Source organism: Oryzias latipes, chromosome 3, assembly GCF_002234675.1.
Source record: "Oryzias latipes chromosome 3, ASM223467v1".
NCBI classification, from domain to species: domain Eukaryota; kingdom Metazoa; phylum Chordata; class Actinopteri; order Beloniformes; family Adrianichthyidae; genus Oryzias; species Oryzias latipes.
This window is the reverse complement of record NC_019861.2, coordinates 8,783,043-8,803,958: the sequence shown is the minus strand read 5'-3', so window position 1 is coordinate 8,803,958 and position 20,916 is coordinate 8,783,043. Positions and strand designations below refer to the sequence as shown.

The following is a 20,916-nucleotide window of genomic DNA, read 5'->3' as shown; positions in this document are numbered from 1 at the left end:
AAGGTTAGTGCATCAACAACAAACAAAGAAGTAAATGGCACGAAGACAGTTTCGTTAGTGTCCTCATGAAAAGCATCGCTTCAGATTTGAAGGTTAAAGCTTTCACTGGTACTTCATGTCTTTCAGGCATTCAGATATCCTTTAAAATCGACCGTGCATTTTGCATCTGCCTTTTGTTGTCTCACATTCAAAATCGTGTAATAACACAAACGCAGAATGCATCTCAGCAACCCTCATGTAAAGAGAGAATTTTCTTCTCCCCAAACCCTCCAGCTTTATTTGAGGTGGGAGTTTGTTCAGCACTGTGTTTGTCCTTTCTGTATTCACTATGATTGTGTCTTCAAATCTCCAATGATCTCTTGTAGTTGTTCATAAAAATAGGTTGTATTTGTTAAAGAAGACTTACAGAAGAGCAATAACGTTTTCATATTTGAACACTTTTCAGGAAACCATTCATTGTGTACACATATATAAATTTACAAGTAACATTTTTTTTACTGAAAAAGATTGTTTGCATAAGTCAGTAAAACTGTTGGCGAGATCTTTATTCATATTCCTTACTTCACAAATATGTATTTACATTAAAAAACTTTGCATTAGCTAGTTCTATCTTTCCATTTTGCACTATAGAGCATGTTACATGAGGATACATAGTCATCTACATTGACCAGACATTCAGTTATAATGTTGTAGTATTTTATGAAGTTTAGGAATTCAAGCACACACAAATATGCATTCCTGCCAATATGCATGGCTTATTAGGCATTGATATCATGAGCACAGGATAAAGATCTTCCTGATCTTCCTGATGATAATATGTTACACTTCTAGAGACGTTTAAGCTCATAAATATGTTGAAATTTGTATAAATGCCTTATACTGCAGGCCATCTATCATTCGCTTAGTGTTGTAACAACAATATGACGAAAGAACAGCAATACCGCATCGGCATGGCAGCGAAAGCAGAGATGCTTGTTGATTGAAGGAGACTCATGTTTGAAGCAAAGAATGAATTCTTGTTGGGACAGAGCAAAGGAAATGAACAAAGAGGAGAAACATAGATACTGTATCTGTTGGATCCAGGATTGATGGTAGATCACATCTTTGAACCCCATTTTGTGTAAAATGGTGTCTATGGCAAATGGCCTAAAGTTGATAGCTCTTTACTACCTTCTTCGAAGGCCCAAAGTGCTTTACAGTCACAGACCCATTCACACACTGATGGCGGCTCCACTGCCGAACATGTGCCCCTACCCATAACCACCAGAAGCAATGTGGGGTCCAGTGTCTTGCCCAAGGACATTTCGACACACGACTGGACAGGTTCCAGACCTGCTTTATTCTGAACAGAGGTCAACCACTCCACCTCTGCACCACGGCCATTCTTGTGTAGAGCATATGTTATAGACATGTTGATCTTCAGTCAATCACATTGTTAGTGCAGAATGAAGTAGAAACATTTCTCTTATAATAAACGTAAAGAAAAAGGCTTCCACATCACCTCCCAACTGACATCACGTCACTCTGAAGCCCAGCCCAGGCAGCTGCGGCTCATCTCACAGAACCCAGCTGGGCTCAGACCACTCATGCTACATGGAACTGCCTTCCCATAGGTCCTTTACTCACAGGAATTACTACCATAAGGGCAAAGTGTTATATTATTTGGGCGGCACTCAAGCCCTTGTTCCTCGACAGTCCAATCCACAGAAATAGACAACCGTATTTTCCCGGCTATAAAGCGCACCTTTGTACAAGCCGCAACTACCCAATTACTAGTTTCTTGCATACATAGGCCGCATCAGTGAACAAGCCGCATGTTGATACCACCATGATCAGCTTGATGCTGACGGTCTCACTGTAGGAAGAGTCAGCATTGCGTTAGCTCATGCACTTGAACATTACCACTTCTGCCAAACAGCATGCCACTTCTGTTCACAGGTTCCTCAGTTATGTTTTTTGTGTAGTAAATAACAGTAATCATATAATCAACATTACATCCCTCAGTTATGATGAGGAAATTTACCCCTGCAATTCCCCACTTCCCATGACTCTTAGGGGCTTAAGGCGGGGCTAACCCCCAGGTCGCCACACTGTTGTGCGTGTTTAAGAAGGAGCAGCAGTGGAAGGAGTGGAGAACGGGAGAGCAGCTCTCCTTCCTTCCGCCTGTGTCGCGGCAGCAATATGGTGGTAACAGGGGCTGGTTAAAAAAACAGACCATTTAAAGACAGCAGCGGCGACTTAAAAGCGCGCGCCTCAACACGATACGCGCGCCTCTGCGCCAGAAGTTTCTTTCCACAACAGTGACACACTGTTGCTCCGCGGACGCATCTCCGCTCTGCCCTTTCCCCACAGGCTCCTTGTCTTTCCCTCATCAGGAATTGGGTTTCAGAGCCCTGGGCTCTGAAACCCAATTCCTGATGAGGGGTTGGTCTCCATTCCACTCTAACGTTACCCATGATGGGAAATGGCATGCTGGTGTCCGTCTGGTGTTCTTCACTTAGTTAACTGCGTTTACAGTAACTATAGAACTTGTTTGGAACGTGCTGCACATTAGCCATGTTTGAGGCGTTAGCCATGTTAGAGTATTGACAATAGCTGTAACTCCCAACCTTGTTAGTAGCACTTGAAAAAAACACGATCCGACCCGAAGCGTATTCACAATAGTGCTTAATGTTGTTTGCAACTTGTAAATACAACAGACAGTTTGACAGAGCACTGTGTGCCTCTTAGAATCGCTTCGACATCAGTAACCACAGTGAATCCATAAATAGGACAACCCGGATGTTGCCATTTTTTGAAAAAATATGGGCTTTTCAGTGCGACTTTACAGTGCTGAAAATACAGTCCTTAAAAGTATTAATGAGTTATTAAATCTTTGGTTTACAAAAATAAACATTTTTATTTATATGAAATGTTTAGCCTCAAATACAAAAGGGGTTTATACAAATATACACCTCGTGTTTCTAAAGATTCATAATCTCTCAGTGAAATCTGTCGAACACAAGAGGCTTTGTTTGGTCAGCTGATGGACAAGACATTTTAACTCTATATGTCTCAGATATTTTATTGAATTTAAAAGTTTGATATTTGTCAGTATCGCTACATCATAGAAAGCCCATTTTGTTGCAAATGGATTTCCTTAGATGGGTTCAGTCTCTGGAGAGGTATAATCTTCTTAGCTTTGATAATGAATAATTAATACTTGCAACTGAACCTTTAAAAGTCCCAGACATTCATCTTTTCTATCCTCCCTCCCAAAGGAACTGTTTTGTGTTTGTGCTTTGCAGTTTAGAGATTCCTCTGACCCTGCCACCCTTTAGCTCTCTCCACCTCCACACAGCAGCAGCCTCTTCTCTGTTGTGTCTCTTTCTTCTTGCACACTCAAGGTTAACAGAGACCAACCACTCTGTTCTTCACTTAGAGATGTACTTCTGACTGACAGTGTTAATAGTTGTCTGTATGACCACATGATTGACAGTCTGCCCACAGCATTCAAAAGTGTTTGCTTTCACTTACTGGAAAAACATCAGGAAAAACAGTTTAAAGTAAAGCGACATTTATTTCATCCTGGATCAATTTCCAAAACCCATGCTTTTTCAGAGACTTTATTTATTATTTTACTGATGTAGAAATTGAGTTTCTCATGAAGGATATATATATATATATATACCGTATCTTCCGGACTATAAGTCGCACTTTTTTTTCATAGTTTGGCAAGGGGTGCGACTTATACTCCGCAGCGACTTATATTAGAAATAAATTGAAATAAATACATTGTTAACCCTCCTGTTATGTTCATTTGTGAGGAACAGAGATGATGTTCCTGGGTCAATTTGATGTTTGAGGTATGTTAAGTGTTAAGAGGATGTTAAGTGACTCAGAGAATCAGCAAACTTTTTTTTACAGTAAGATCTTGAAGGCTAACAACATAATATTCTATTTTCCAATGATTTCATAGATTCAGAAATGCAATAAAAGTGAAAACTGTTTCTACAAATACAGGATGAAAACAGAGTTTTAGTTAGCCAATGATGCTTCATGAAAAGAATAAATAAATAAGTTTGAGAAAAAATTACTGTGAAATTATGAGATAAACAGTCTGCTATGATTGTTTCATATAAGGTTGTGAAAGTTAAAATGCGACTTATAGTCCAGTGCGACTTATCTGTGTTTTTTTCTACTTTATAATGCATTTTTGGGCTGGTGCGACTTATACTTCGGTGCGACTTATAGTCCAGAAAATACGGTATATCTTCAAGAAAATCCTGGGAAGAGGTACATGGGATAATTGACAAAAACTAAATTTGATGGAAATTAAATTTCAAACAGTGTATTGTTAGAATCACAACTCCATGTGTTGGAATATTTTGAAGAATGATGACTTTATTGTCTTCTTAATGGTTTCTATAATAAAACATACAAGAAGTGCCTAAAATTTCAGAAAGAAATCTGAAAAAAAGTAAAAAGAAGGAATTGTTCTCTATAAGTGACTCATAAATAAGCTTAAAGGGAGACTTTAGGTAAAGATTTAGTTAAAAAAAAGCTGTTGTCCACTAGATTATTGTTAAAAATTTATTTCACCTTGAGGACGAACAAACAATAGCTATAATTACTAAGAATAACTACAAAGAACTGCAAATGTTTTAAAGAAATATCGCAAAATTGTAAAGAAGAACACTACATTTTTTACTGTAGTTTTGGCACTAAGACACACCACCAAAGAATGACCTATTTTCGCTCGAGAAGCGGTTGCTTTGGGTCAACACTGCTGCCTGAGTGAGCTCAGATCCCCCAGGCGGGACCCGCACAGCCGGGATCAGGCACCGTGGCAGGACGACTGGGTCAGACGGGGCGGTTCCCTCACGCTTCCAATCAAAGAGGCATACCGGGCCTCAATAAGCACTCCTGGGTGCCGGAGTGGTCCTCCGCCAGGGACTTGATGCGCCGCGGGGAAGGCAGCGGCTTTCTGATGACAGGAAGAATTCTTTTTCCATATTGGCTTTGCGCTGACATGTTAAAACCGCTTTTGTCTGTTTTCATCACCTGACTGATGTGGATTGTGTAATCACTTCATCAATGTAAAATGTACAGTGTGGCAAAAAGTCAGCCACCAATTGTGCAAGTTGTCCCACTAAAAAAGATGAGAGAGGCGTGTCATTTTCATCATAGGTATAGCTAAACTATGAGAGACAAAATGAGGGGAAAAATCCAGAGAATCACATTGTCTGGTTTTTTAATTGATTTGCCAATTATGATGGAAAATAAGTATTTGTTCACGTATTTGTTCACGTAGAAAACAAGCAAGATCTGACCTTTAACTTCTTCTAAGAGGATCCTCTGTCCTCCACTCATTACCTGTGTAAATGGCACCTGTTTGAACTGGTTATCTATAAAAGACAACTGTCCACAACATCAGTCACTATGGGCAAGACCAAACAGCTGTTTAAGGACACCAGAAGCAAAATTGTTGACCTGCACCATGCTGGGAAGACGGAATCTGCAATAAGTAAGGAGCTTGGTGAAAAAATCAACTGTGGAAGCAACTATTAGGAAATGGAAGACTTTCAAGACCACTGATAATCTCCCTCCATCTGGGGCTCCCTGCAAGGTCTCACCCCGTGGGGTCAAAATGATCACAAGAACGGTGAGCAAAAATCCAAGAACCTCATGGGGACCTAGTGAATGACCTGCATAGAGCTGGAACCAAAGTAATAAAGGCTACATCAGTAACACTCTACGCCACCAGGGACTCAAACCCCAGGGCCAGACATGTCCCCCTGCTAAAGCCAGTACATGTGCAGGTCTGTCTAAAGTTTGCTTGAGAACATTTGGATGATCCAGAAGAGGATGGAAAGACTGTCCTATGGTCAGATGAAACCAAAATAGAACTTTTGGTAAGAACTGTACTTGCCGTGCTTGGAGGAGAGAGAATTCTGAGTTGTATTCAAAGAACACCATACCTACTGTAAAGCGTGGGGGTGGAAACATCATGATTTAGAACTGTTCTTTAACAAAAGGAATATGAAGACTAATCCTTGTAAAGGAAAGCATGAATTAGTCCATGTCTCATCAGATTTTAAGTGAAAAGCCCCTTCCATCAGCAAGGGCATTGAAGATGAAACTCTGCATCTTTCAGCATGACAATGATCCCAAAAACACTGGCTGGGTAATGAAGGAGTGGCTTCCTAAGAAGCATTTCAAGGTCATGGAGTGGGCTAGCCAGTATCCAAATCTCAACGTTTGAAAGTCCGTGTTGCCCAGTGACAGCCCAAAAACATCACTGCTCTAGAGGAGATCTGCATGGAGGAATGGGCCAAAATACTAAACCAGCAACAGTTTGTGAAAAACTTGTGAAGACTTACAGAAAATGTTTGACAGCTGTCATTACCAACATAGGGTATATAACAAAATAGTTGAGTTGGACTTTTGTTTTTGATTTAAAAAAATATATTTTCCACCATAATTTAAAAAGAAAATATTTAAAAAATCAGACAATGTGATTTTTGGAATTTTCATTCTCATTTTGTCTCTCATAGTTGAGATATACCTATGATGAACATTACAGGCCTCTCTCATCTTTGTAAGAGGGAGAACTTGTAGCTGACTAAATACTTTTTTTGCCCCACTTCAGCATATCAGGGCAAGGCTGCTTCTCTCCACTTCAGAATCTGTTGGAGTGACGCTTGCACACGCAAACTTCAGACATCAGATTTTGCGTATAAACTATGTAAAATATGCCTAAACTGGGGAATTCACAACCGACCAAAAAATTTGAACAGCTCAGAAACAAATTTACTTAAAGACGCGTTGGCAGAAACTCTCGACGGACATCTGCACACATCGACAAATGACGAACGCAAGAAACACTTATGAATTACGTATATCACGCATGTATCACGAAAAACCGACATTTCATTCGTAAACATGTGTTTGGACTATGGATGTTAGGCTAGGGACACTTGGACCAATGTGTTGTATGTTTAAGAACACGCATTCTTGAATGTGAGTTTAGTCCACGTCGTTCACCCTGAGCACTTTTCTTCTTTTTTCAACAGTTTACTAAATATGCATGGAGGAAGAGGAAGAGATTGGAAGAGGCTTGGTGTGAAATGTTTAAGCGGTGCGAATCTTGTGAATCTTGTTCCAGGCCTTTTTTTTTCAACAGCTCTATTCCGATATATAAGAGTTGGTGACATTGAATTCCAACCAGGCAGAAGCCGCAAATATTTCTCCTCCATGATCAATATACAGACAATTGGGACTTGCATAGAATAAAAGGAACAGCGTCCATAAATAAATATAAATATAAATAAAAATGAAATCTGTGTCGCTGATTGGTCAAAGTTCAACCTGGTTTAACTTTGACAAGTCTTCAAGGGCAATTTGGAGCTCAAAAACGGTCATAAAAACATTGGTAGCTATGTGTAAACGTGAGAGTTGCGAACACAGAAGTCGGAAATGGGTCTTTCTGTGCATTTACAGACTTTTTTTTAGAAATAAAAAGGTGTTGTCAAGGGCTATGTGAACATAGCTTCAGATCTGCTTCCACTGCTTCCAAAGAATGTGATATGCGTTAAAGTCATACATTTGTACATCTGCCACATTCAGGTGACACTCAAATCAATTTAGAGGTTCAAAGGCACACTGTAGATAATCTGCAGTTTGGCATGGAATACTATTATGAGTCATTGTTATTTATCTGCATATGCCCTCTTACTCACATCATTAATTTTCTCAGCTAAATAGAGTTTAATTTCCCATCAGTGCTGCAAACATCTGTTATGTAAGTTAGCAGGCCAAAAACCAATGAAAAGCAATTTAGAAAAAGACAATTAAACAAATTATTCCTGTAAGTCCTTGCTTAGCTGGAAAATACCTGATATGCACCAGATTTAAAAATGTTGATATTTTCTTAATGTTGTTGTGTTTTTTTTCTATTATTTTAAAGCACAAATGTTCTGTGAGTATAACGAAAAACCTGAAAAAGTAACATCTTTAACTTTTATCAAGGTTTACAGGTGCACATATTTATAACCCAGTATTCCAGTTATTAATATATCATCTATATCATAATTTTTGCTTACATCGGTGTTTCTTCTCTAAAAATGTTTCAAATAAATCAAAGGAGAAATTTAGTAATTCCCATCTGGATCATCTATCTAGGTACTTTAGAGTTTGCTCATTCATCAGTCATCACATTATATTTTTTTACTGGTTACACTGAGTCTTCCTTGCGTTCGTTTCACAACCATCAGTTAGTTTATATTGTCTCTGTTGCGTCTCCGGTCTGTCTCCACTGGCTTCCGAAGGAGTGGTTTATCCTGCCATCCCCGCGTTGCATAGTTCATTTAAAATTTTGGCTTACATGCCCTCTCCTTCCTCACTGTGTCTTTGTAAGATGCATGCTTTGTGTTTTGTACTTCCAAAATTAAACTTTGCGAACATAGACGCCAATGTTATCTGCAGTGTTAACATGTTTTATGGCATCAGCACATCACCTTAAGGCAGCAGTGGCTCAAGTGGTAGAGCAGGTCTACCAATGACCGAAGGGTTGGCGCTTCAATCCCTGGTCCCCCCTGCTGTTGTTGTGTCATTGGGCAAAACACTTTTCTTTTCCAGAACCCTGAGCTAGACATAGAGACCAAAAATAATGCATGTTTAAAAAGAAAGAACTGAAAACTGTATATATTAATAGACTGAAAGTAATAAAAATTATGTAATTTGTCACCGCATTTCAAATTAAGGCACCCTATGATGGGGAAGCAAAGTATTTATGAGGCTTAAGCAACTAGAAGTCTCCACACGCACACACACATCTTTATTCTGTGTGCATGGCGCACAGATGCAAAATTAAATTAAACTCATAACACAGTTAGTTGAAGAACACACAGCAACTGTTTTTACAAACTTTAATGCAGACACAACTTCACCTTTCCGATGAATATTCCTGTAATAAAATGTTTGAATAATGAAGAGCCTTATTTAGATTTTAGCCGCCTCATTTGTTCAATTAAATGCAATTTTAAGCTTAATTTTTTTTCCATATATGTCCTCCATCATCAGAAAAGTGTGAAAAACACCAAAAACTCAATTTGAGTCTTTAATGCAGCAGCTTTTGATGTGATGTTGGAGCATCACTGGCTGTCAGTTACTTTACTGTTGAAGGAGCTCAAACAGTAGTTTGTCATCCAAAAACTCAAATCTGTAAAGATGCGTTCACACCGCCGTCATGCAGCCATACCCAATGAAAAGTAAAGAAATGTAATAACTGCGCAATTCTGGATTCCACATTTAAAATGTTCTCATTGGTGTGTAGCTACGCAAGTTTCCATGACCGTTCTCAGGCCCGACGTACAAAACAGGTGGACGGACATTGAACGTTAAGTTAAACTTTGAGCAATCAGGAACTCAGATTTGTCCCCTTTAATTCACAAAACTGGTCATGAAGGAGAAATTAATAATAGCTGTTTGTTTTTCAGTGGGTTCCTGTGACACCATGTTGTGAAAGAAAAAACCCGGAAACAAGATTCACAAGATTTACACCGCTTTTTACACCAAACCTCTTCCAACTGTAGGTGGCGGACACACACTAGTAAACAGTAGAAAAGGAAAAAGAAGAAGGAGAAGCCCTTCCCTGATTGCCCAGTGTAATCACAATGGGCTAAATGCATGTTTAACCCTTGTGCTATCCTAGGCACTTTAAGATTGGGAGTGGGGTCATCTAGACCCACTAGACAGTGCGCTGAACCTTCTTTCTTCAATGATTTGTGATCTTCTCTGGTGTCCATGGATTACATGAAATCCTCTTCACCTTTATCCGCCTTTGTCATGGTAGGAATAACACGTCAATGTAAGGGTGGGGTCATTTTGACCCCACAAGATAGCACAAAGGTTAAACCAGTTACAATATCAATGCTGCTGCTGGTGATGCCAGAGACTTAAAGAGCTGGAATCATGTCCTACATTTTTCCTGTGGAAGGCCAAAATAATCAAACTAATGTTTGCTATGCTCTCCAATATTCTCTACAAAGGCTGTTGCTGCTGCCTGCTTGGTTTAGCTTTAGTAGTATTGATTGGTTAGCCAGCTGCGGTGTTACTAAACGATCAAACGTCCCTGCGGCTTGAAGGTCACACTGACAGAGCCGCGTGCTGGAGAAATTGTTTGGAGAAATGACGTTGTAAATCTTTTCACAGACATGCAAAAGATTCCTTTAAACATCAAAAGCATTTCACGCATCATTGAGTTATTCCTGCAGCTTCCCTTTTATTTATGTATTTATTTTATTGTGTGGATACGATGTTTTAGCTAGTGCTGTCATGTGATTTTGACTTTACAATAACTCACAGTGTAACAGATAACTTTTGCATATTTCTTCCTGTACAATTTATATATTTTTTATATATATATATTTTTTTACAATTACTTTGATTTTATATTCTGTTTTCTTTTAAGGTTACAATGCTATGGTAACACACACATTTCTCACGTGTGGGATCAATGAAGTAATTCTGATTCTGATTCATTTTTGGAGTGATTAATGAGATGTAATTAATTAATCCCCAAACAATTTTTTATTTAAAATTTAACTAATAATTTCTGTGAATAGTCTTTTTTTGAAATTTTGCTTCATTATCTGAACAAAACCAAGAGCTTAGAGATGCACTTTCCCTCTGCATTGATGCTTTGTTTACCTTCTCCTGATGTTAGGGGTTGGGGTTTCTTTATATTGATTTTTGTTTTCCATCTTGTTTCTGTCATGTTTGAGTTCTGTTTCCTGTTTTATTTTGAAAGGTTTACTGTTATGTCATGGTTTAGAGTTTTACTTCCCTGGTTCCAATCTGTCCTGATCGTTGTCACCTGTGTTCTTATCAGTCCTATATAAGTCTTGTCTCTGCCTTCCTCTTGGGCTGGTCCATTAACGTCTCTTCCCTGACTCCCTTCTGCCATGTGTTCATGTTATGCCCACAGTAAGTTTAGTTTTGTTTTCCTGATCTGCAGCGCTTTTTGTTAGTTGAATAAATCCCTTGCCCTAGTACCGTGTCTCTGCATTTCGGGTCATTCAGGCTCATCAGCCCTCCCTACCTGACACCTGATGATCGGCATTTATAGCTCTTTCCTCCACTGCTGCAGAACAAGGTCGGATCACACGCGGTAGTTATTTCCATAACAACACGTCGCTTTGCGCTTTCTGGGAAAATTATTTAATCTTTAAAAAATTAACAAGAAGAAAATACTAATAATTGAATATTTCTGTCTTTCTTAAGCGATCACGGTCAAGGTCGTCATTTCATTTCTAAAAGCAGACACCTCGTCGAGCTCCATCCATCTATAGTTAGAGATGTTAAGAATAAGATTAACGCAATTTAAAAAAAAATAAAAAAAGCTAATTTGTCTGTAATTAATTTATCCCGAATAACCCTTGTTCTATCTTTTGTTGGGAGTTGGGTCATCTAGACCCCACTAGACAGTGCGCTGAACCTTTTTTCTTCAATGATTTGTGATCTTCACTGGTGTCCATGGATTACATGAAATCTTTCCACCTTTATCCACCTTTGTCATGGTAGGGAGAACACGTCAATGTAAGGGGTGGGGTCATCTGGACACCACAAGATGGCACAAGGAATAACCTGATCATCTGACACCCCTAATTTTAGCTTAGGCAAGCGTTAAATATGGAGGTAAATGATATTGCAAAACATTTTTAACCTTTCTGCTCACACAGAACCTCATTACCTGTTTGAGCAACCTGTGATATTTAAAGAGTAATTCTGATCTAAAAGGGCTTCATCTTGACAGTTTACGAGCTTTAAAAGACTAATAAGAAATGCAATGAGTGACTAATGCTCAGGTAATTCATTAGTTATGTAAGAGGTAATTATGCGAGATCCTTCTTAGAAATTTTTGATGTTGAAAATCTTAGAGCTTTTGTTTAAAGTGAACACAACAGTGTATAAATCCATTTTTTAGGTTCATTGGTCATAATCTCGGCAGTAGCTTCTGAATCATACAGCTCATCAATGATGTGGCACACATTCAAAACTGAAAAATGCTTTGCCTGCTGAAGGACAATCAATGATCCTTAATGAACTGTGAGGACATGATGAGGTTTGTGTGAGCGGCTGTGTAGGACAGGTGCATATTTCATTTACCCACAATTTTTTTTGTTTTTTTTTTGTTTCATAAATTGAAACAAACTCATACATGGGATTGCCTTATCTTGCTGTCACTCCGTCTGTTTCATCTATCAGGAAATCGTCCTTGTGGTGTTCTTTGGCGTGGAGTATTTCATCCGCCTCTGGTCTGCAGGCTGCCGCAGTAAATATGTTGGCATCTGGGGCCGACTGCGCTTCGCCAGGAAGCCTATATCCATTATAGGTGGGTAACACAACCTTCAGGCGCACACATTCCTGTACACAATCGGTAGACGTCTCACTCCCCCACCCACCCACTCACTTATTTCTTAAACAGTAACCGTAATATACCCTGAGCTTTGTCCCAGAATGAGATGCCTAAGACAAATTCGCCATGAAATTAAAACTGTCACTGCAATATTTTTCTACCCTCTGTTATTTTTCTTTTCTTAAAATTGGAACTCCCAGGTGCATTTTCTGTGAATATGAAGCATAGAATATTAATGTTGTTTTTGACTAGCAAGCAAATTGATTAATGCATTAATTTTGATAATTTTCTGATAGAACACCTTTCCACCTGTACGCATTCCTCTTCCAGCTTTTCCCCCTCTTTCTTTGGGCTGTACTGAGACTGTTGCAGTTTCCAGTTGGGTTGTGTTGCTAATAAAATGTCATTCTCTGTCAGTGCAGACTTAATTGTAGTTGTTGCCTCAATAATTGTGCTCTCGGTGGGCTCCAAAGGTCAGGTCTTTGCAACCTCTGCTGTGAGGTAAGACGCAGACGCACCACACAAATGTTTAGAAAATATATGTTCAAAGCTGCTGGATGTGACTTCATTTAATGGGAAGTTATTCCCATTTAATCGCTTTAATGCTTCTGTTACAGAATGAAATCCAAGAGAAGGTTTTAAAATGTTCTTTATTCTTTTAAATATTGGCATTTTTGAAAAATACTATTATACCCAGTTGGACTGTATTCAGTCAGAAACTAATTGGATTAAAATGGCAATATTTAATTGAGTTGGCTTATTTTCTAGATTTTAAATTAAACGTGTTTTTTTTAAGATGACATTTGATTGTTTGGCACACTGGATACGTTGATTTGGTGTGGCAAGCGTGTCCCGCGATAAACCTCGTCTTGAAACTCATCCAGTGCCTTTGACTTTAATGGCTCAGCGTGTGCTACGTGTAGATTTCCACACACCTTGTTTTTCCTTCTGCATGCCAGCAGTACGTGCATTTGAGTTATGTTCAGCACGGGGGAACATTTTGTGTTTTAGGGGGATCCGCTTCCTGCAGATTTTGCGCATGCTCCACGTCGACAGGCAGGGCGGAACCTGGCGTCTCCTGGGTTCTGTTGTCTTCATTCATCGGCAGGTATACACTGACAGCCTCAAATGCCCGTTACACTGCTTGTCCGCCGCCATCACCGCCTTCACATTCTAATTAGTAAGTCAGAGGCTCCCCGTCTGGGCAGAAGTGGGCTCTCGTCATCTTTTATTTTTTTCTATGCAGCTCAGTGTAAATAGAGAGTTTGGAAATCAAAGTACAATACACAGCTTAAAGACTATTCAGAGGAGAAGCATGGGAAACATAAGGCTGGCTATTTAATGAGGATTATTTCTTCCTTCCAAGATGTTATTCAGCTGAGACACAAAGGTGGCTGTGATTATTCCCTGTGGCAGTTGCCTGTAATGTCCATATAAAACGAAAGAGTGATGAAGGTTTGGATCCATGTGAGGCTGCCTGCTGTGTTTCCTTGTCTTGGCCTTGGCTGATAACTATGTTGCCAGTAGTTGGTCATCAGGAACCGGCGATCTCTGCTGTTGAGCGATTTCTGACCTCTGGTGAAGGTTATCAAACATCAGGTGCAGTTCAAGCTGGCATGAGAAAGTTATTATGTGTCACTGCTGGCAGTACCAGCTGGGGAATCTGTTATATTGTACCTTATTTTTTTGGAATCAAATTTCCTAAAGCACCCACACATTGAGAAGAAACTTCCATCTTTAAACCAAGCCATTTGTATCATATTTGATACACATCTCTAAGACCCCTAGGCATAATAGTACAACATTTGTTGTGTGGATTTCATCAATATTGTTTAAATGACATCCTAATCCCCCCCCCAAAAAAAAATATTCTGTGATGTAGTGGGCTTTATGGGGTTAAGAACAACTGATAGCAGAGCTATGTGGAGCAGAGCAATACATGAAAAAAAGTGTTTCCAAAAGTTACAATCCATGACTTGTTGTATAATAACATCAATATGAGCACAATTTGTGAAAAAGTTGCAAGTCAAGAAGACAAAAGAATATTCTGTTTGCAGAGTTTTCTCTTTGGCCCTCAGGCCAAACCCTGTGATGTCCAAAACAAAAACAAAGAGGACATTTTTGGAGGTTTTTCCTTTGAATTGTCTTTAAAAAATAAACCTAACCACAGACATATTTATACGACGGAGTATTAGGGCCACCAAAAAAAAAAAAATTGAGCCACCAAAAAAAAAAAAAAAGTAAATTTACGAGATTTTATCTCGTAAATTTAGGAGATAAAAACTCGTAAATTTACGACTTTTTATCTCATAAATTTACGACTTAAAATCTCATAAATTTACGAGAAAAAAGTCGTAGATTAAGGAAAAAACACCGAAGTTGTCCGTTTATCGGAGCCTAGCTTGAAGATGAAGTATGTGGAGCCTTTTGTGAAGCTTCATTTCCGGATTATTATAGGTCTAAAACAAAGAGATTCTGAACCTTTTGGCGACTCAAAATCAGATTATTTTCCGTGTAGCAGTCTTTCCGGGGTTCAGTGTCAGTAAAGCGGAGTTTAATATGTAAAATAAGGAGCTCAGAGACACGTTTGGGTGTAGACAATCGCTGCAGCCTTTATTCTCCTTTTCATTCACATATCCTGAAGTTCATTTGTCTCATTACGTCATGAACCTGTCATCCCAACACCAATGCGGAAGTAAACAGTGTTACAAACGCCCCCTCCTGCAGATGAAATGTCCCGTTTCAGCATAAAACAATATAGAGGAATGAAAATAGTGTTTTATATTAGCTTTGGAACGTTGAAAATGCCCCAAAAAAAAAGTGCTCCTCCTTTTGAGTGACGGAAGCGTCACACAGACGTAGAGTCTTGTCTTTGGTGGAGGAAGAAAGGATTCAAGCGAACAGCTGCAGGGACACCGACGACGGCTTCATCGGGCTGCAGAGATCCTGCAAACCAACCATCAATAAATACAACTTTAATGAATCGTAAATCAAACAAATGACCTTCCAGACATTTGGAACGTTATCAATAAACATTCAGCTCACCTGTTCAACAAAGTTTAGTCGGTCTTCTCTGCGGCTGCACGGCGTTCACCTGCTGCTCTGCATGCTCACTTCCACTGTAATCTCCTAAAATTACGAGTTTTTTTCTCCTAAATTTACGAGTTTTTATCTCCTAAATTTACGAGATAAAATCTCGTAATTTTACTCTTTTTTTTTTTTTTTTTTTTTTTTTTTTTTTTTTTTTTTTTTTTTTTTTTTTTTTTTGTGGCCCTAATACTCCGTCGTATATTTAAAAATGGATTTAAGGTATTTTTTATGACTTCAGAGAACTACTGTAACAAAGAAGTGGAGCAGTATTGTTAGGACCCCCCCCCCCCTTTAAAAAAAAAAGTGTCTGACACAGTAAAAGGAAAAAGTATATCCACTAACAAAACTAAAACATGTTTTTAAGATATGTTGTTCACAAGACCTGTGGCTTGGCAACTGGTTTGTGACCAAATGTGAATTAATTTAGTGATTTTTACATTTTCCCACAAAATGGAGATGGGGGGGGGGGGGCAACTGTAGTTCAACCTATCTTCACAAAAGTTTACACACACCACCAGGTTGAATCAGCAACCACAACCAAAGTTTATTGATCTTCGACCTCGGAAAGAGGCCCCCCATTTTGACAAAAAAAACTAAAAACAAAATCACTTTCAGTCCTATAAATTTCAACTTTATATACTTCAACCTATTTTTCAATTATTTTTTTTACATTAACAAAAAATTGTATGGCTTGAAAGCTAAATAAAAAGAAGATATGTGAAGATTCAACAGAAAACTTTATGAAATGAGAAAAAACAAGAAGTGCAGCCAGTGAGAAGTGACTATGTGGAGGTTGGAGGTGAGAGCAGTTAGAGGCAGGACTGCATGTACTGCCTGCAAGCCCTCTTGGAACTGGTGGCTTGTTTAAGTAAACACAACATAATGATGTCTGCTGTGTGGAAATGAGTTGTGGTTAGGTTCCTTTCCAGTAGGCATCGACTTGGCCAAACTGTATTTGTGGAAAGAACCGGACTGAGAAGCATAGTCTTCCTGTATATGAAAGGTATTTGATATTAATTATATGCCTTGCAAAATCTAGTTATGAAACGCCTAATATGTGAAGAAGTTTAAGTTACCACAACAAATGAGTTATTTTTGTAGGGAAAGAGTGGGGGGGGGAAAAAACAATATTTCAACTGACTACAGAATGAACAAAACAAGAAGAGATTTCAATTCACATCATGTTTCCTCCACTATCAAATACCTTTTTGCTATGCACTCAGGATAGTGGAGAATGACCGGTCAGTATTGATGCAGACTGCTTGATGGTTTCAGCACCCAATTCCGCTCACACTCTCCAGCTCGGCTGGCACGGTGCCTCATGTAATGTTCCTTCACACAGACACAAATGGAGTCTAAAGAGAGAGCATGAGTGCCTGACTGACTCAGGAAAAGGTCTTGTTAAATTCAATTCTGATTAAAGGCACAGAAAATAATGTGTTTCAAAGAGGTGCTGTCACCATGACAACTCTGTATTGATGGATTATCTTGATAACATTGCACCTGTTTTAAGTGCAAATTACCTATATTATCCTGTAATGCAGCTCTAAAAGCAGCTCTTTTTTAATTTATTAACTTATTTATTAACTTATCAGACTGTTACTGAACAATAAAGGACTGTTTTTCATGAAATCACAATACCTTTAACTCCCAAACCTGTTCGCAAAACAGACACAAAACACCACTAAAACAAATGTTACTGTAAGTACACTAACTTCCAGCCTTGTTAGTAAAACAGAATTCTTAATTCTGTCTGATAAAAGCTAGGAAACGCATAATGATAAATCATGTAATAAAATAGTTACGGTAGAACTGCGGTGGGATTACATAAATTCACTTCCTTCCACTCCCTTTCAAGCAATATTTATTAATGTCTAATTATCCTAAGGTTGATTCGTTATTGCATGAATGTATAAACTCCACCGTACTTTTTAGGAGGGTAGGTGTGTGCAAAATTTAGTGAATTTTGGTTTATGTGACATAGAAAACAGGAAGTAAGAAAGAAGAAGTTCGTAAACAATGTGGTTCCGGGATTTTGCGGGTTATAATATTCCATATATAAGAAGCTCCGGATTGTTGTCTTTGTAAAAAAAAAAAAAAAAAAAAAAAAAGTTCTTTAAGTGCACCTTATATTGTGAAAAATACGGTATTGTGTTCCCCTAAAAAATTCCCAGTTTATTTACCTAAACTGCATGAGTTTTATAGTAACTGGAGTTTCATTCCCTCCGATCAGTATTCAGTGCTGTAAACAGCATTTAAATTCACACCGGGTAAAGTTAAAGCGCGTGTGGCTTGTAAGTACAATTTGGACATCAATTTCTGGCTTGTTCACAAGCAGATTGGAAGCACACGTTGCTGGAATGAGATTCCCAGTTTGAAACATGAGAGACGACCCCCCCCCCCCCCCCTTAACCTTTGAAAGCCGCTCAGGGAGAGTCACATTTATGCCCAAGAATCCTGCAATTAAAAGTTTTCAAGCAGCTACAGTTTGTTTTAGGTAGAGATATTTTACAGTATTAAAGGTTCGACTTAGCGTGCTCTCAAAGATGGCAAAATAGTTTCAGACAAGCCGAGGGCAAAAGGCTTGTTCGTACATTAAAGGAGTGCAATTATAGTAGGACACAATAAGAATAGGGGGCAATTATTCCTTCAAGGCAGATCAGAGGCAACAGCATGTTGAAACAGGAATAATATGGAATAAAAAAGGCAAATGTTGGTATATCTATTTTTGGCACATTAAAATGCATAGTAGCCCCTCTGTTTTAACCCTTTGCTGTTATTGTCATTTCTTTTTTGGTGCTGTTCAAGTCAGTTGCTCCAAATTTGCCTTTCCTGTCGGCAAAAGTCATAGCAGAGGTTGGGAACACCATTACGATTCAGGTTGTTTCTCTGGTTCCGAAATGTTATGTGTCTTCTAAATGAGGTTAGCCACCTATCTGAATATATTCAGCAAGTGCCTTTCATCTGTAGATTTTCTTTTATATGTATTTTTTCTTCATGAAACAGACATATTCCTAGATGACAATGCCAGAATTTATTAGACTCAAATAGTGATGGAGATATTCAGGGAGCGTGAGACATCATTTTCATATAGACAGGCCACCAGAGACCCCACACCTTAACCCCGTTTACATTTTTCCAGGTGAGCTGCACTAGACTTTTGCCAAGCAGACTTTACCCAGCTTTGGTACGAGATCTTTGAAAACGTTTACTGAACCTTTTATTTTGAATTTGACATTCAAATACTGAAAGTTAGTTTCATGCAAATCATGACTGTGACTTAAAAACAGAGTAAGGGTAGTTAAATTAGCATCTGGTGGCTGAACTAAGCATAGAACAAAACTAAAACAGACTACAAACTTAACCAAATGAGAATCAAATCAAATCAAACTTTATTTGTAAAGCAATTTTCTGTTGTTTTTTTTTTCCTTTTTATGTGTCCCTGTGTTTGTGTAAGTCATTTTCAACAATGACTGTTTTTTTTATCCTGATTTTATTTTACATATTTTTGTAAAACAAAAGACGGACAGCTAAGGACAAATGAGGCAAACTAGAAATTGCTAAAAGCATCACGATAAAGACATGGGACTGCTGTTCGTATCACAGCAATGTTTTTATATCAATCCTTATTTAATACGGTAATTGGTAAATTCATTGTAAAAAAATAAAAGTAGTTTAAATTCACATAAAAACTATTTCCAAATTGAGTTCTGAATGCACTTCATCTCCCAGCTACCCCAGAGCTCACTTCCTGGATGCCGCACGCCTGACTTTCATTTACAATCACTCACAGTACACCTAAGCACTGCACTTAGCCTCACTCAGTGTGAAGGACTGTTTGTGCCACGCTGCCTGCATCACAGAGCGTTATATTTGAACCCAATCTTCTGTCTCCTGACCCTCTTTTATTTCTGACTCCGTTTGCCTGCCGTCTGCCCCGACTCTTACCTGGATCTCGAATACCCCTGTTACTTCTGGCGCTCCCATGCTCATGATTGACCTCTGCCTGCCTGCCTGACACTGAATTAGCTTTGGGGACTTTTCGCTGAGCTAATAAACTTGCTGCATGTGGATCCAACCATCTGCCTGTTTTGTGACAGTAAAAATCTGGAAAACACATTTTTCTAAATGACAAAAACAAGAACAGTGTTTTTCAACTTTTTTTTTTTTTTTGAGCTGAGGTCCACTTTTTTCTTGATTAAAAAATCATAAGGCACATCAGCAACCAAAATGTTTTTTTTGTTTGTTTTTTTTAAAAAAAGGGAAACTCTGTAGTCTGTATTAATGATGTACAGTCCCTCCAGGATCTTGCGTCTTTTTTGAAATAGTTGCGTCACAAAGTACTTGAAGTTGTGGATGTTTTTCTTAAAAGTTGCAATAGTTTTTAACAATTTTTAATTAAAGACTGCATCAATTTTAAAGCTGGCATTTTTCCCTCCAGTTTATTAAAATGTACACAAATATATAAAAACGCTTGTCATTGTCCTTTAAAAATGGGATTTTTTCCCATTCTTTTTCTCATGTTTGTGCAAGACCACGTATAAATTTAAAACAGTTCTATAATCGCAGCATGCCTTATAAATTTTACACGGAAAAATTAAGATTATATTCATTTTTATAAACCAAATTGTGACTGGAGAAAAAAGTTAGCATACCACAGGAGGTTTTATTGGTTTTTCATTTAGTATAAATACACAAGTCAATTTTAACATAAATGTTTTTGTATTTTTGGTGAAAAACTAAAACCATTATTCAAGTACTTTTAGCATGGTTTTAGTTTAAAGGTGTCTTTTGGCCACTAAACCTTAATCCTGTTTCTTTTATTTTGTTATAACTCATGTGTAAACTTAACTTCAAATTTCTGATGGAAGACAGGAACCAAACATTGGAATCTTTGGTTGACAATAATTATTTGGTGTTCCAACACAAACCTTGACGGAGAAAGAAACTGCTTACCTCTGATTTCATCGTAGATTTGAAAACTGTTAGAGCACACTGTTGGATATTTGCCTTTTGTTGTGCTTAATGACAGTTAACAGTGGCGCTGTAATCTATACTGTCACATTTACCCAATGAATCATGGGAGATGTAGTGCAGGAACGGTGGCGCTGATGCCGGACAGATTTTTGTCTGAGTGATTTTGTTATTTTCTACACTTTTTACACGGTCAGGAAGCTGCACCGCTAAACACCATCCTTGCTTGTTATTTCTGTTAAAGTTGGAGACTTTATTAACCATTTTGACACAAGGAAGTGAGGACGTAAACACTTTGGAGGGCCAAATTAAGGGGATTTGGTCCAGACCAACGAATTTTCCAGACTGAATACACCCCAACCCGCAAACATTGCATGATTTTACCTTATTGCTAAATGACTAACAAGTGGGAGTCAGAAGTATTTAGTGGCCAACTGTGATGCTAATTTTCA

The 20,916-nt window shown here is 38.4% G+C and overlaps 1 protein-coding gene across 3 annotated transcripts in view; it reads left to right on the top strand.

The window, feature by feature from the left end:
* The window catches only part of LOC101161541 (potassium voltage-gated channel subfamily KQT member 1), an 84,296-nt gene that overhangs the window by 14,884 nt on the left and 48,496 nt on the right, over positions 1-20,916 (top strand). For 2 of the 3 annotated variants that reach the window (XM_023952475.1, XM_023952481.1), the window contains exons 4-6: positions 12,250-12,376; positions 12,823-12,901; positions 13,412-13,508. In XM_023952475.1, coding sequence (XP_023808243.1) covers positions 12,250-12,376; positions 12,823-12,901; positions 13,412-13,508 — 303 coding nt within the window. Of the gene's footprint in view, positions 1-10,749; positions 10,969-12,249; positions 12,377-12,822; positions 12,902-13,411; positions 13,509-20,916 lie in introns of those variants that run through there. The other variant, XM_011487602.3, reaches the window with a different exon arrangement.